The sequence below is a fragment of the Podarcis bocagei genome (assembly GCF_964188305.1).
Source record: "Podarcis bocagei genome assembly, chromosome: 2".
In the NCBI taxonomy this organism is placed as follows: Eukaryota; Metazoa; Chordata; class Lepidosauria; order Squamata; family Lacertidae; genus Podarcis; species Podarcis bocagei.
This window is the reverse complement of record NC_138126.1, coordinates 13,733,692-13,749,063: the sequence shown is the minus strand read 5'-3', so window position 1 is coordinate 13,749,063 and position 15,372 is coordinate 13,733,692. Positions and strand designations below refer to the sequence as shown.

Sequence of the window (15,372 nt, the reverse complement as noted above, 5' to 3'; positions counted from 1 at the left end):
AAGCACACATTCTACTCACGTAAAAACACGCTGATTCCCGGACTGCCCACGGGCCATATTGAGAAGGCGATTGGGCTGGATCCGGCCCCCGGGCCTTAGTTTGCCTACCCATGAAGTAGGCACATAAAGGGGCTCAATTGGTGGAGCCTCAAGCCAGGTCTCTTGTGCATCCAATAGACGTGGGATGGATCATTCCTCATTTGCACTTTACAAATCGATATGCAAACTGAATTACAAACACCTGTCAGCATTTGCAGTTCTCTGGACTTTCTAAGGCAGTTCTCCAGCCAAGCAAAGTGTACAATTTACCCAACTGCTGAAAATTGGACTATTCAGCCATCCCTACCCAAAACTTTGGTGTGTGTGCTATGAGACTGACATCAAAGGGCAGGAGTGTTCCTCCATTCCAAGGTCTGAGGGGTCTTCATAGTGTGGCCTGTGGTGTGCAGTGATTTCCCTTCTCTTTTCCCCTCTAGGATGTGAGGAGCACCTTGCAGAGGTAAGTGGATCCTGCTCATTTCTGTTAGCATGCCGGGAGGGATTAAAGAGGAGAGTATGTAAGATCTGCCTCCTGTGGGAGAGACTAGACCTACAGCATTTCACAAGTAAAACCAGGGCCCTCTTTTTTGACCTTCTTGTGCCCCAGTTCTCCCTCCAAGAATCAGGCTTAGAGCAGCACCTAACTCCCCACTATCAAACAGGTCTGGAAGCTCTTCTCTGCCTCCTGCACATCCTACTCACTCTGCAATAGTTTCAAACATCTGAAAGAGAATTTCTATGGGGGACATATTTCAGGGCCATGGGAGCATTCCAGGGTTGTCCCACAGGCTTCCTTCTTGTCCCCATTGCTTTTTAACATCCACATGGAGCCGCTGAGCACTTCCCTTAATAATAACAATAACGTTTTGATGGCAGGCCGAAAGGTTTTCATATTTCCAGGCTTTGGAATTACCTTTTCAATACTTTCATATATACCTTTACGACAGAGGTAGTTATATATTGGAAAGCGTAATGCTGGTGGTCAACAAAAGAGTGTGTGTGTGCGCACACACACACACACAAAAGGCAAATATGGATTTTGCACTAAGCTATGGAACAAAGAGGGTGTTGGTTGCCTCAGGCAGCAGGGGCCAGAATAGGTGGCTACCATCTTCCTGAACAAACACCTCAGCAGTGGCAAGGCTTCTTCCTTCTTGAGTTAGGCTACCTCTCTGTCTGGCCTGGCCACCTTCTGGAGGCTTGGGGTTTGGCTGTTTTGGACCCCATAGCGAGGAAGTATCTCTCCCCTCTGTGTCTGCCTGTCCTTCTAGGCTCTCTACCATTCTCTTCCTCCTCTCAGCTTTCTTTCCTTTACCAGGAATTGTGGAATTGACCGGACTAATATTTTGTTTCCTTTCACCAGGTATGACAAAAGACAGAAATTGGAGAATCCGCCAACTTTCCCTCCCAAGCTGAAGAGAAAGACCTCCAGATTCTGTGATATAGACCAACTTCTGGATTCTGCCATGAAGAAATTCCAAGGTAATAAAATAATGACTACAATGATTTTATTCTGGGCGTTATATAAGTCAAAACCTGAGCACACCAGGCTCATATTATATTGTACACACAAGTCCCGTTATCTGTCTGCTTGTTACGTGAACACTCAGTTAGACAAACACAAAGAATTATAGTCAAATCTCGCTGCACACACACCTGATTTAGATGTCTGAACAGCTGAAGTTTGCCCACTTCTTTACTCGTTTGTACTTTGGTGCCATTTTCGGGCAGAGGCCATGGAGGGAGGGTGAGGGGAGAGAGATCAGGATAATCTGTCGCTTTTTAGCTGGTTGGCTGCACCCGTTTTAGGAAGAAACCATGGCAGAGAAAAGATCATGGGTTAGATAGATGCTGCAGTATGAAGTGTTATTTGGCAAGAACACATATTTGAAATGAAAGAATGTGGTACTTACACTTCTTATCTTTTTTTCTTCCCTAGACTCCCTTTCATTCAGAGAACAGCTTCAGCAAGGTAATTTCCAATGAGGAACCCCAATTCACAGGAGGGGTGGGGGACAGGTACATCTTTGTGGTTAAACAGTCAGTTCTGCAGACTTTGGAAGCACATTCAATAGCTTAGCTCTGGGTCTATAGTAGCATTTAGTTTCTTTATATGGACAATGAATGACCAGAGGATGGGTTTGAAGGTACAGGTGTGGGGTAGATTTTTGTGGGGGTGCTGGCATCCCTGCGAAGAACTTGCATGCCATTCTGGGACCAATGACTTAGGAGTTTGGTTCCTACCTATAAACTATTTCATGGACTTTTCCCCTTACGAAATCCCACTGGGTCAGCCCTAACATCCAGTTTTCATTTACATGGAACCTTCCTTACGTTTTGTTTCCCGTCTACACAATCTGGAGGTCCTTTTGGAGGTTCCCAGCCTTTCCTTGGGTTTCAATGTCCTGAAGGTCATTAAAAAGGGCATCAGCAAGCACCCAGTGTCTGTTGATTCTCCTCATATGGGGGAGGATGTTGGGATATGAGTGCTCACCAGCTGCGAACCAGCAGCTCATTGTTTACATCATGTGATTCTTATGATGTGACTGAGCGTGAGACAGGATATTCAACGCTATTCTCAGGGCTGTGTACCAAGTGTAACTTGAGACCTTCCTGTTGTTGCTGCAAGGGAGGAGTGAGTGAGTTGTACAGAGGTTTCTGAGAGAGCAGACATGTTTTGTACTAGCTCGTCTACAGTGTACAGTCCGGGAATAAAGTAGAATGAGTCAGACAACTTTCAGACTGTCGTCTTTCTTCTGCTGAGATGCAAGGGGAAAGGGAGTGTGCATCTCTCGAGAGGGAGGTGTCGCTTATTATTGATCTCCCTGGACTGACCGAAGACCAGCCAGGAGCAGATCACCAGCAGCAGGCCCCAGTGCTTGGGAAGAGGAGTCAGCCTTTGCCGAGTGGGCCAATAGCCAACAGTGTCTTGCCCAGGCTGGTCCAGCAGTGGAACAAAGGCCTGAGCCGTCTGCTCAGACATCCACCCACAGCTGCCGTGCATAGTGCTTCAACCATCACACAATCCTGCAATTCTTATTAGATCCAGCCCCACATGGGAAGCTAAGGACACTTTTCCAGAAAGCCTCTACCAAAAATTTTGTTAACATTCTGAAAGAATTTTAGAAGTTTAATGAGGCAGGACTTCCTGTTGCACAAGACCCTTGGAATTAGATTTCAAATTTCTGCCAATTCTTCCTCTGCAAATTTGCTCTGTCAGTATTTTTAACAATTCTGGTTTCAATAGCTTTCCCCCACCTGTTTACTTGGGGCAGCTTTGAACCTGCCTCCAGCTCTCCTCTGGATCCTTTAAAAATACTGTTACCGCAGTGCCGGCCCTCCCATCCTCTGCTATGGATCCCCATTTCATTGATGGATTTGGAATGACTTTATTCTGTTGTTGTCTAGTATGGTTTACAATGTCTGATTTTTACCTGTTACTTTAATTTCACCTGACTACAACTTTCTTGTTTCCAGTTACTTGTTCTACGACTTAATCTTTGATGTGAAATGAAGAACCAACATATGCTTTTTTATGAAGTGATTATTTGTAACTACAATTTTGTGAGATACAGCCCTTAAACTTTATATCTTTTTCTTCCTCAGATAATTGGTCATTCGGACAACAGTTTCAGAAAGGTAAATTTCCATTGGAGGCCCACCTTCACGGGAGGGGTCTGGTGTTTCATTGGAGTTAAGGAGTCTGTTCTGCAGAGTTCGGAACCATCAATAGCTTTAGTCTTGCTGTTTGGGTTCCTCATATGTAAAACAGAGGGTGGTGGGCTTGAGAGTGCAGAACTGGGTGTTTGGAGAGTGCCTCCACTTACAAAGGAACTACCCAAAAGTGAGACTAATGATGGAGGAATTCTGTTCCTGCCTGGAGATGGTCTGATGCCTCCAGGGATCCCACATTCATGGCAGGAAGGCAATGGCTCCCGCCACTTTCGGGCTCCCTTCACCTGAGATTCAGGGACAGGCTTGCGAGTAGCCATACTTTTTTGTTTTACAGTGGTACCTCTGGTTGCGAATGGGATCTGTTCCAGAGGCCCGTTCACAACATGAAAAGAGTGCAACCCGCAGCGACGTGTCTGCACACACATGGGTTGTGATTCACCGCTTCTGCGCATGCGCGTGACATCAATTTGTGCATATGCGCGAGCTGCGAAACCCAGAAGTAGCCCTTTCCAGTACTTCCAGGTCACCGCAGGATGTAACCTGAAAAAACGTAACATGAAGCGGACGTAACATGAGATATGACTGTAACTTCCATTAACAATCTCCTCCAGATATCAGGACTCAAAAACTTTAGAATGGTTAATTCAGTTTTCTTTTAGAAAACAAATCACAGAGGGAGATATGTGAAGTCTGTTGGCTACTAAATACAACCTTTACAGACTTCTGTTCCTGCTTTGAGAGAGACTCCCTCTGAACACAGAGGCTTCAGTTACAGTAGTAGTTATCATGACACACTCAGCCTGTAACTGGCTACATTTTTATTGTCTCCTGTTTTCCCCAGGTAACTAGCCTTATTGAGTAGATTAAATCCAAGAGAGAAGCATTAAACAAAGACTCCATTCCAAAACTACATGAATATGCAGGCCTTATCTTAGCTTTGCAAATGCTGCCAATTAGCTGGTCATCAGAGTTTGTCAATTAGCTGGTCAGGGAGAAATCTTCAGTCTGAAATAGGACAGCAAAGGGAGGAAGAGCCATTAATTATCTTTAAAAAAAAGATTCCTGTTGTGGAAGAGCACAATTGCAATAAGGAGGAACAGTTGAGGGAGAGAACTCGTTTATGTTGCTGCAAAGTATAGACAGAGTGAAAATGCGTAACTTGGGTTTATTAATTTAAACATGTCTACTCTGTGTAGGACTAGCATCAGAAACGAGCTAAACAATTTCAGTGGCTGTTCTTTAGAAATACACGTGTGCAATTCAATAACATGATGGAGGCCCGAATATGGCCCCCAAGTGATGTTGTTTGAGGGTAATATCACCTGGACCACGCAAATGAAATGGGGTCAGAAGCAGCCACAAACACAGCATAAACTGTGGTGTGAAGAAGCCCTTTGTCTGCATGCAAAAGTGGGGCCCAGCAGCATAAGAAAATTTTAGGATCACAAGCAGGCAAGAGCAAAAAATGCATAAAAAGAGACACTCTTTTCAGCCTCTCTATCTGGCTCACAGAGTTAGGGATTTCCTAACTCAACCCTAACCCCCAGCTCAGCTGACACCCTCCATATAATAAATAATAATAATAATAATAAATTTTATTTATATCCCGCCCTCCCCAGCCGAAGCTGGGCTCAGGGCGGCTAACAACAATCAAAATAGTCCAACATTCTAAAACATTCATTATAAAATTAATTAAATCAAATTAATGGCAACCGTTAAGCAAAATTTTGTGCAGATTGCCAGAGGAGGGAGTCAGGCTGCGCCCTGACCAAAGGCCTGGTGGAACAGCTCTGTCTTGCAGGCCCTGCGGAAGGATGTCAGGTCCTGCAGGGCCCTAGTCTCTTGTGACAGAGCGTTCCACCAGATTGGAGCCGCGGCTGAGAAGGCCCTGGCTCTAGTTGAGGCCAGCCTAACCTCTCTGAGGCCTGGGATCTTTAGGATGTTTTTATTTGCAGACCGTAAATTTCTCTGTGGGACATACCAGGAGAGGCGGTCCCGTAGGTACGAGGGTCCTAGGCCGTGAAGGGCTTTAAAGGTTAAAACCAGCACCTTAAACCTGATCCTGTACTCCACCGGGAGCCAGTGCAGCTGGTATAATACCGGATGAATGTGATCTCGCAGCGAAGACCCCATAAGGAGTCTCGCCACGGCATTCTGCACCCGCTGGAGTTTCTGGGTCAGTCTCAAGGGCAGCCCCACGTAGAGCGAGTTACAATAATCCAGTCTGGAGGTGACCGTCGCGTGGATCACAGTGGCTAGGTCAGGGCGAGAGAGATAAGGGGCCAACTGCTTAGCTTGGCGGAGATGAAAAAATGCCGCCTTTGTTATAGCTGTAATCTGCGCCTCCATAGAGAGGGAGGTATCGAAGATTACACCCAAACTCTTAACGGACGATGCTGGCACTAATTGCACCCCCGCAAGAGATGGGAGTTGCCCCCTCAATCCCATATCGCTCTGTCCCAGCCAGAGGACCTCTGTCTTCGAAGGATTTAACTTCAACCGGCTCCCACGTAACCATCCAGCCACAGCTTCCAGACATCTGGTCAGTGTATCTGCCCAAATATACTGGAAATCACACTTTTCATGATTTTTAAAAGAATAATGATTAATAATTCATAATAATAATTTATATGCCTGTGTAATAAACAAAAATCTGCACTTACTCCCTTATGGGGGACACAAGAGCCCTTATAGAGTCCTTTGTAGGTTCTCCATCAGTAGGAGAAAATAACAGAGGCCAACCAGAGAATATTGAGAAGCAAAGCAGCTAGTAAGCCTGATCTTTATTGAATTGCTGCAACAGGGTGCCCCCTTCACACGCAGGAGAAGGAGGGGGACCCAGAACCAAGGTGTGCCTGCCCTTCTATAGATATTTTAAATTGGCAGCCCTGGAGTCCCAAGACCACCCCCAGAAACATCATACTTACATCACAGAAGGGGTGTAGCCCAAGACCACCACCCCAGATATATCATACCTACATCACAGAAAGGGCAGTCCACAACAGAAATCTGAGTGCGTTGTTTATCTCCTGTCTGGCAGGTTACCTGTTGATGGTCACTTGATTGGATTACCTGGGGAGCCTGGCCAGTCTTTTGTAATGATAAATACTTCCTGAGCCAGGTCACAGGCTCACCCTATTCATACACAGACATACCCTTCAGACAGGATTTGTGAAGGAGAAGACAATGGGGAGGCTTTTCCATTTTCCTTTGACCTTGCAGAGAAATGAGAGGTCAATTTGGGAGGGACAAAATGGTTTCAGGACTTTTTCTGTGGGATTTCAGACATGTGGTTTACAGTGGTGCCCCGCAAGACGAACGCCTCGCGAGACGAAAAACTCGCAAAACGAAAGGTTTTTTCGTTTTCGAGTTGCCTCGCAAGACGAATTTCCCTATGGGCTTGCTTCGCAAAACGAAGCTTGCCCCGCAAGCTCCGGGGACAGCGGGTCTTCCCCGCTGTCCCCGGACCTCTTTTGAAGCAAGGGGCGGCGGGGAGAAGCGATCATCTCCCCGCAGCCCCAGGTCCGGGGACAGCGGGAAGTGCAGCGCTTCTTCCCCGCTGTCCCCAGACCTCTTTTGAAGCAAGGGGCGGCGGGGAGAAGCTATCTTCTCCCCGCAGCCCCTTGCTTCAAAAGAGGGGACAGAGCGGCACTTCCCCTCTGTCCCCGGACGGTCTCCATAGGAACGCATTGATTGATTTTCAATGCATTCCTATGGGAAACCGTGCTTCGCAAGACGAAAAACTCGCAAGACGAAAAAACTTGCGGAACGAATTAATTTCGTCTTGCGAGGCACCACTGTATATATATCTATGTACGTGCTTGGTTGAGGGTAGGAGGGTCCCAATCCTGAATGCAATGCAAAAAACTCCCAATTATTTGAGAAGGGATCTAGTCTGGGCACTTGTTGGATCAGGATATTCATCTCCAACTCTCAGCTGACTCTGCCTCTCTTCTCTTTCCCTCATCATCTCCCCAACAGCAAATGTCACTCTGGATCCAGACACAGCCGAAACCAGCTACATCCTGTCTGAGGATCGGAAAAGTATGAGACTGGGAGAAAAACCTCGTGACACATATGGCAGCCACTATCTTCCTGTGTTAGGACGTGAGGGATTCACAGCAGGCAAACATTTCTGGGAAGTCAATGTGGAAAATGGATGGGGATGGGTTGTAGGGGTTGCTGTGAAGTCTGTGAGCAAGAATGGATCTCCCCTAAGTCCCGAGGGAGGGATCTGGGCTGTACAATTGAAAGATGGTCAGCACAAGACCTGCAGTTCCTTTAATCCCCTTCGTCTGTCCCTGAATGGGAAGCTCAAGAGGATCCGGGTGACTCTGGACTATGAAGGCGGATGTGTGTCTTTTTATAATGCTGACTCGGGAACCAAACTCTACACTTTCTCAGGAGCCTGGTTCTATGGAGAGACCCTTCTCCCTTTCTTTCGGGTGGATACAGTTTCTACCCACCTTGAGATCTGCTGAGGAGACTAAATCTGCCTCACCAGAATGACACACAACACACACGTGTAATTGAATTTATATATCGCCCTATACTTGGGGGTCTCAGGGTGGTGTTCACACACACACACACACACACACATCCCTCTCAAGAGCCCTTTGGGCAGCTTTTGAGGGGTCCTTTGGGAGGATTCATTCCAGTCACAATCAGCATAAATAATAAAACAAAAATAAGACTTTGTATTGTTTTTCTTCCCTTTCCCAGAATTCCCCCTGCAGCTTATTTTTTTAAAGAGACAGTAACACTTTAACTTTCCCAATAAAGAACATATTCCTCAAAAGGGTTCAGCTTCCATCACCTTCAGTCCTACTTTCATTCTTCCACCTTCCCAGCAGCTGAGGATTTGGCCTGGCAAAGGAAAGCCTGCAAAACAGATGCGCCTCACCATCCCTGGGGGGGGGGGGGTGGTTCTCTCAGTGGGGAGAAGAGGTGCTGAAGTCCTGTTATGCTAGTGAGACTCATGGCACTGCCTCTCTTCCAGTACCTAGGGTTGCCATATGTCTGGGTTTTCCAGGACATGTCCTCTGTTGGGGGGGGGGCAGCATGCCCCTCTGGGCAGATTTTTGCAGTTTACATGAAGTGTCTGGGTTTGGGTTTATTTTACTTTTATTATTATTATTGGCCGCACTAGGTCTGGTGGCAATTCCACTGGCCACCAGGCCTTGCACCGGGCTTCTGGCCTCCTATTGTCCAGAGACTCAGCATCTAGTGAGCAGGAGGCCAAGGACAGCAAAGGGAGGGGAGGGGAGGAGGGGGCGAACAGGAAGGGGGTGAACCATGGAGATGCGGGATGGGGGAGGTGCCCCAAATGTGTCCCGGATTTTGCGCTTTGGAATATGGCAACCCTACCAGTATCCTACTTTGTGGAATCCAGCCCCAATAAAACATATACAGTAAAGCGAAACACACACAGGGGAAAGGGAATTGTCCATATGATTCATTTGATTTTACAAGCTTTATGTACTGCTTGATTATAAGAAAACTAATCCGTTTACATGCACCCACAGCCCAAATATAAACATTAAAATACTAAAGAAATTATTTATGAAAACAGGAATTCAAAAACATTCAAATGATAATTAAATCCAGCGGTAGCCTAATTTCAATTTCTACGTGTCAGGTTAGAATTGCCTAAACAAAAACAAAAAAAAAGAGGGCACTACCCGATATCAACAGGAAGGGAGTTCCAAAGTTCAGGTGTTCATTGCTTCCAAGTGCAGAAGTTCTGTTATTTGGCACTCGTAACTGTGACAGTTTCATGGATCAAAGCATTTTATAAAGCATTTTATTTCCACAAACAATTATGATCTTCACACTTAAAAGTCCCTATGAGTGAAAACACATGGAAGAGAATGAACTTGATGGCAAACTAGAAATCATTCAAGACAAAATTAATTCACCCTCAGTTATGGGGGCTACTTTCAGGTGCAGTTCAGAGATCATGGCCTTACCCACACTGCCTGTTATCCTGCTGGTTTCTCCTGGGGAAAACTGCTCTTTAGCTCTCAATCGGAGCAAATGGCAATGTGGGTTTCCTCCAGATTGACATTTGCTCCTATTTAAAAATAAGGAGCAGGTTTTCCGGAAACTATTTGGATGTGTGGATAGAAACTGCAGGTCAAACAGAAAACCAATTAGACAAGCGGAAGTGTGGACGAGCCCAGGATTTGAACAAATTCATTAAAATTTATTCAAACTAATTGATGCCAAGCGCTGGATAAAATGCAGCCCTCACCTGAAGGCCCAACACCACTAGACCATTCCCTGGAATTGAGCAGCTGGTGAAGATGACCAAGCGGGGAGCCCAGGGCAGCTCCAACTGCTATAAAGCTCTACCCTTGGATTTTTTTTGAAGCAAAGACTGCACCGCCACAATGCCAAGGATTTAGCTGAGTTCAGGAAGCCGCCTCAGTGCAATGTACAGTGGTACCTCGGGTTAAGGACTTAATTCGTTCTGGAGGTCCGTACTTAACCTGAAACTGTTCTTAACCTGAAGCACCACTTTGGCTAATGGGGCCTCCCGCTGCTGCTGCACCGCTGGAGAACGATTTCTGTTCTCATCCTGAAGCAAAGTTCTTAACCTGAAGCACTATTTCTGGGTTAGCGGAGTCTGTAACCTGAAGCGTATGTAACCCGAGGTACCACTGCACAACAACAAACACACAATTAAAAAGCAATCCAAAGCAATGAAAGGACAACCAAAGCTTCTCAACAAAATGTTAAGCAATTGCAGAGGCCTGTCTGTCTTTTTAAAAAGAAGGCCCCATCAGCCTTGAGTTGTTCATGAATCATTTACAGCAAGGGGAACAGCCAGTGACTGAAAACTGAGAAAGTAAAACTTAACTGGGACTTTGGCAGGTATGGCTGTTTCTGGTGGTCCCGTCCAGACTCTGTGCGATGAAGCCACTTGCTCCATCTGCCTGGAATATTTCAAGGATCCAGTGACCATCCCAGAGTGTGGGCACAACTTCTGCCGATCTTGCTTGGTCCAGTGCTGGGGGAAACTGGAGGCAGAGGCTTCCTGCCCACAGTGCAGAATAACTGTCCAGCCAAGGAGCCTCATCTCCAACCGGCAACTGGCCAACGTGGTAGAAATAGCCAAGAAGCTCAGCCTTCCCCTTCAGGAAGGGAAGGTCTGTGAGAAGCACCAGGAGACCCTGAAACTCTTCTGCAAAGTCCATGAAGCCCCCATCTGTGTGGTTTGTGACAGATCCAAGGAACATGAAAACCACAAGGTGATTCCTCTGGAGGAGGCCTCTGAAGAGTACAAGGTAGGAAATCACTGTGGATCTTGATGAGGGGAAGAGTGGTGGATTCTTCCTGGGCCGTTTTCCGTAGCACTTAAGTCCAAACTGCATTAAATCAATTGCCCAAACATCAGTTGTTTATTATGTAAAAGGCAGCAAAGGAGAAACCTGAGTAGTGTGGGGGTAGGTTCCAAAGGGAGCTTGCATACCCTCCAAGATTTCTATGATGAAAATAGGGTCATCCTATTCCACCATAATAATAATGATATTTATGCCCCACCCAGCTTTCAATACACATAAAAACATAATAAAACATTTAACATAATCCCCACCCCAATACAGGGCTGCTTTCAGATGCCTTCTAAAGTGGACTCCTCTCCCTCTCTCTCTCTCTCTCCCTCTCCCTCTCTCTCTCTCTCCCCCTCCCTCACTCCCTTCCTCCCGCTCTTTTTCTTGGTCTTAATCAAACCTGGGATTTTGTTTCCTCTTTAGAGACTGATCTGCAGCCGCCTGGAGGCTGTGAGGAGAGAGAGAGAGAAAATGCTGGCCTATCGAGAAGACCTGGAAAAGCAAAGTCAAGACCTCCTTGTAGGTGTCCCTGTTGTTACTAGGATGGGAACAAGCATTTGAATACACTGGTACCTCGGGTTAAGTACCGTATTTTTCGCCCCATAAGACACACTTTTTCCCCTCCAAAAATGAAGGGGAAATGTGCCTGCGTCTTATGGGGCAAATGCAGGCTTTCGCTGAAGCCTGGAGAGCGAGGGGGGTCGGTGCGCACCGACCCCTCTCGCTCTCCAGGCTTCAGGAAGCTCTGCGCAACCCTCGGGAGACCGGCTCCGAGGGTTGCGCAGAGCTGCCTGCGGTCCTGGGACCAGCGCAGCTCTGCCCGGCCACCGGGAGCCGGGGGAGAAGCTCCGCCCCGCTCCCGGTGGCCGTGCAGAGCTGCCTGCGGTCCTGGGACCAGCGCAGCTCTGCCCGGCCACCGGGAGCCGGGGGAGAAGCTCCGCCCCGCTCCCGGTGGTCGGGCAGAGCTGCCTGCGGTCCTGGGACCAGCGCAGCTCTGCGCAGCCATCCGGAGCGGGGCGCTAAGCTCCGCCCCGCTCCCGGTGGCCGTGCAGAGCTGCCTGCGGTCCTGGGACCAGCACAGCTCTGCGCCACCATCCCGAGCGGGGCGCTAAGTCCCGCCCCGCTCTGGATGGCGGCACAGAGCTGCCTGCCGTCCGGGACTGCAGGCAGGTCTGCGCCGCCATCCCGAGCGGGGCGCTAAGTCCCACCCCGCTCGGGATGGCGGCACAGAGCTGCCTGCCCTCCCGGGACTGGTGCACTTCTCCCCATCGCCAGCCCCACAAGCTCGGGGGACAGCGGGGAGGCAGAGCGTGCCTTCCCACTGTTCCCCGACCTGGTTCTTCCAGCCCCGCACCGGGGGGGGGGGGGAATAAAATTTTTTTTCTTTATTTCCCCCCCCCCAAAAAAAACTAGGTGCGTCTTATGGGCCGGAGCGTCTTATGGGGCGCAAAATACGGTACTTAATTCATTCCGGAGGTCCTGTCTTAACCTGAAACTGTTCTTAACCTGAAGCACCACTTTAGCTAATGGGGCCTCCCGCTGCCGTTGCACCGCTAGAGCACGATTTCTGTTCTCATCCTGAAGCAAAGTTCTTAACCCGAGGTGCTATTTCTGGGTTAGCAGAGTCTGTAACCTGAAGCGTCTGTAACCTGAAGCATATATAACCCAAGGTACCACTGTAATCAAGTCAGGACTGAAAAAGCACTGGCAAATCTGTCCCATACCAGCTTCTCCCCGTTTTTCCACATCAGCATGCAATTTTGAATTTTAAAAAGTCCTTTCTGTGTTATTTGCATTCATAAACAATTTTAATGCCTACTTTACCCTCGAATGTGCATTTTTGTGCACATTATCTGACCAGAGTAACATTCAGAGGAGTGTTAATTTGAAATGAATGCTGTTTTTCCGCCTGCGTATTCTTTTGGAGAGTGACTATCAGCTAAGTTCACCTTTGAATGCAAACTGGATTGAATTTCTTCCCCCTGAGGCAGCCCAGCTCTATTGAATATAAAGTACTTGGGATATCCTGAAGGACCATACAAGTGGTTAATGAACGGTCTTTTGAAATGTGCACTCTGTTGTTAATCTTTAGCAAAGTCAGGCCTCCTGAAGCCTTAAAGTAAATAGGGGTGCTCTGGGGATGAGCAGGCTAGCTATGCCCTCTTCCTCTGTTTCTGTTGCCTTCCTATTTATGGAAGTGTTCAGTCTAAAGTGAGCAGCATTTAATGTCCGTGGAGGCTCCCTGAATATTTTAGAACTGTGATTATGCCAGGTCCAAATATGTGCAAGGAACCTCCATGGCTAGGAAAAAAAAGCTCATTGCTTTAGGCAAACTGGAAGGCAGCAAGCAGGAATAGCAGTGGAGAGGTCAGAGCAAGTGTGTTCCTGAGTCAGGGCTCCATGTTTCTTACTTCTACCTGCTTCTTGCAGAAATTAACAAAAACAGAGAAGCAGGGGACAGAGGAGAAGTTTAGGCAACTGCGCCAGTTTCTGGAAGAGAAAGAAAAACATCTGCTGCAGGAGATAGAAGAGGTGGAGCTGGAGGTTGCAAGAAGAAGGGATGAGCAGCTGGCCAGACTCTCCAGGGAACTCTCCTCTCTTGAGAGGATCATTCAGGAGATGGAAGAGAAACGACAGAAGCCAGCAAGTGAACTCCTGCAGGTAAGATCTCAGGAGGAACAGCACAAGGCTCCACTCCAGGAGAAGGGCTTCCTCCAAATCTTTTTGTGCCTCTATACAAGCAGTAAAGGAACTCAGCTTTTTCACAGGAGCTGCCAAGAAAACTGGTGTGGTTTATTATTCCCCTTAATGCAGACTGGAGATGCTTACTCATTGTTAATAGAATGTGGTGTTCTGTGCTTAGCCAAAGATTTTCTCCTAATGCCTTCTATTTTTGCAGTGCTGCCTTCATGTCCTGTTGTGGGCTTCCCAGAGGCTGCTCTGGCTGCCTTAGAGCTAAGCAAAATTAAAATTAAGCAAAGGAGAAGTGAGCCTTAACATTGAGCACAATCACATTTTTAATCCAAATTGACACTCCCACCTTTCTGCATTCAGATTTTCAATTTCTGCCCTCCAGACAGACATTGAGGCCAACTTCAGTCATGATAAATGTTATGAAAGTGTCATAAAAAAATGCAATAGCTTTACAACTTGGCACAAATGTAAATGGTCTGTGGTGGTCGGGGTGTTTATGTAAGCCCACTGAGAAACCTGTCATTGGTTTGAGAAATATCGCCCATCATTATATGGTCTCTACCAACCACCTCACAATTCCTTGACCTTTTCCTGAACATTTTTCTGTGAAAGAAACAATGAGGGGTTGTAATGCCCCAATCCACCGACATTTGCTGGGGTAAGAAACTCAGCTGAACACAAAAATTCATTGCATCTTATACTGCAGGTGGTTTCAGCTGGCTGGCTGAAATTTGGTGATGTTCTACAAATGGCTTTGGGGGGAAATGTTCTAGAAGGACTAAACTGTAGGCCTCCTGATGTCTAAATTGCACAATGAGAAGTGTGTTGGGAGGGATTTTTTTGCACACAAAATTAAACGCAGGTTGATAAGTTAAAACTGCCTCAGACCTGCTTTGTTTGCCATTTATGCAATATGCAAACTGAATCATAGCCATCCACCAGCATTTGCAATTCTCTAGATTTTCTAGTGAAATTCTCAAGCCAAGTAATCTGAACTTGCATACAGAATTGGCTACAAAGGTGTCTTTGGGGAGAAATTCGCACTAAAATGCTGGTGTGGAATTGTGGAGAACTGAACTTCAGATTGTAAAATTAAAAACTGACTGAAACCAATATTGGCTGATTTAGCCATTCTTGTGTTAGAAGGATGCTGGAATGAAGTTACATGGTTTTAGTAGAAATGTAACAAAGAATTAAGTAAAAGCTGATTGATAATGGGTTAAAATGAAAAAATTCAAGGTTAGATCGTTAAGATAAATTATAGAATAAAGATTGAGAAAGATGGGAAGAACTTGCTGAATAGTGAATTGAACTAGAATACAAAAAAAGGGAGATGTGAGGAGGTCGATGAAACAAGTAAAGGAAAGGTAAAGATATGGAATATTGGATGCTTGTTTTAGTTTGTTCTTTGTTTTTCTTTTTTGTTGTATTATTGTATTGCTTTTATATGTTTTATATGTTTTGTTATTGTTTTTTCTTTTCTTTTTTATTGTTATTTTTTTCTTTTTTTCTGTAATTTTTAAACTCTTAATAAATATCATTTTTTTAAAAAAAGATTTAGCCATTCTTGCTCAAATCTTTGATGTGTGCCAGGCAGACTGAGATTAGAGGACCAGGCTGCATCCATTCC

General features: G+C 46.4%; 1 protein-coding gene across 3 annotated transcripts in view; it reads left to right on the top strand.

Annotated features, from left to right (window-relative positions):
• The window catches only part of LOC308580766 (zinc finger protein RFP-like), a 34,251-nt gene that overhangs the window by 3,450 nt on the left and 15,429 nt on the right, over nt 1–15,372 (top strand). The window contains exons 4-8 of one of the 3 annotated variants that reach the window (XM_081182916.1): nt 477–499; nt 1,403–1,521; nt 1,979–2,011; nt 3,646–3,678; nt 7,696–8,407. In XM_081182916.1, coding sequence (XP_081039042.1) covers nt 477–499; nt 1,403–1,521; nt 1,979–2,011; nt 3,646–3,678; nt 7,696–8,195 — 708 coding nt within the window. In that variant the 3' untranslated portion in view covers nt 8,196–8,407. Of the gene's footprint in view, nt 1–476; nt 500–1,402; nt 1,522–1,978; nt 2,012–3,645; nt 3,679–7,695; nt 8,408–10,577; nt 11,004–11,471; nt 11,568–13,478; nt 13,710–15,372 lie in introns of those variants that run through there. The other 2 variants (XM_081182914.1, XM_081182915.1) reach the window with 2 other exon arrangements.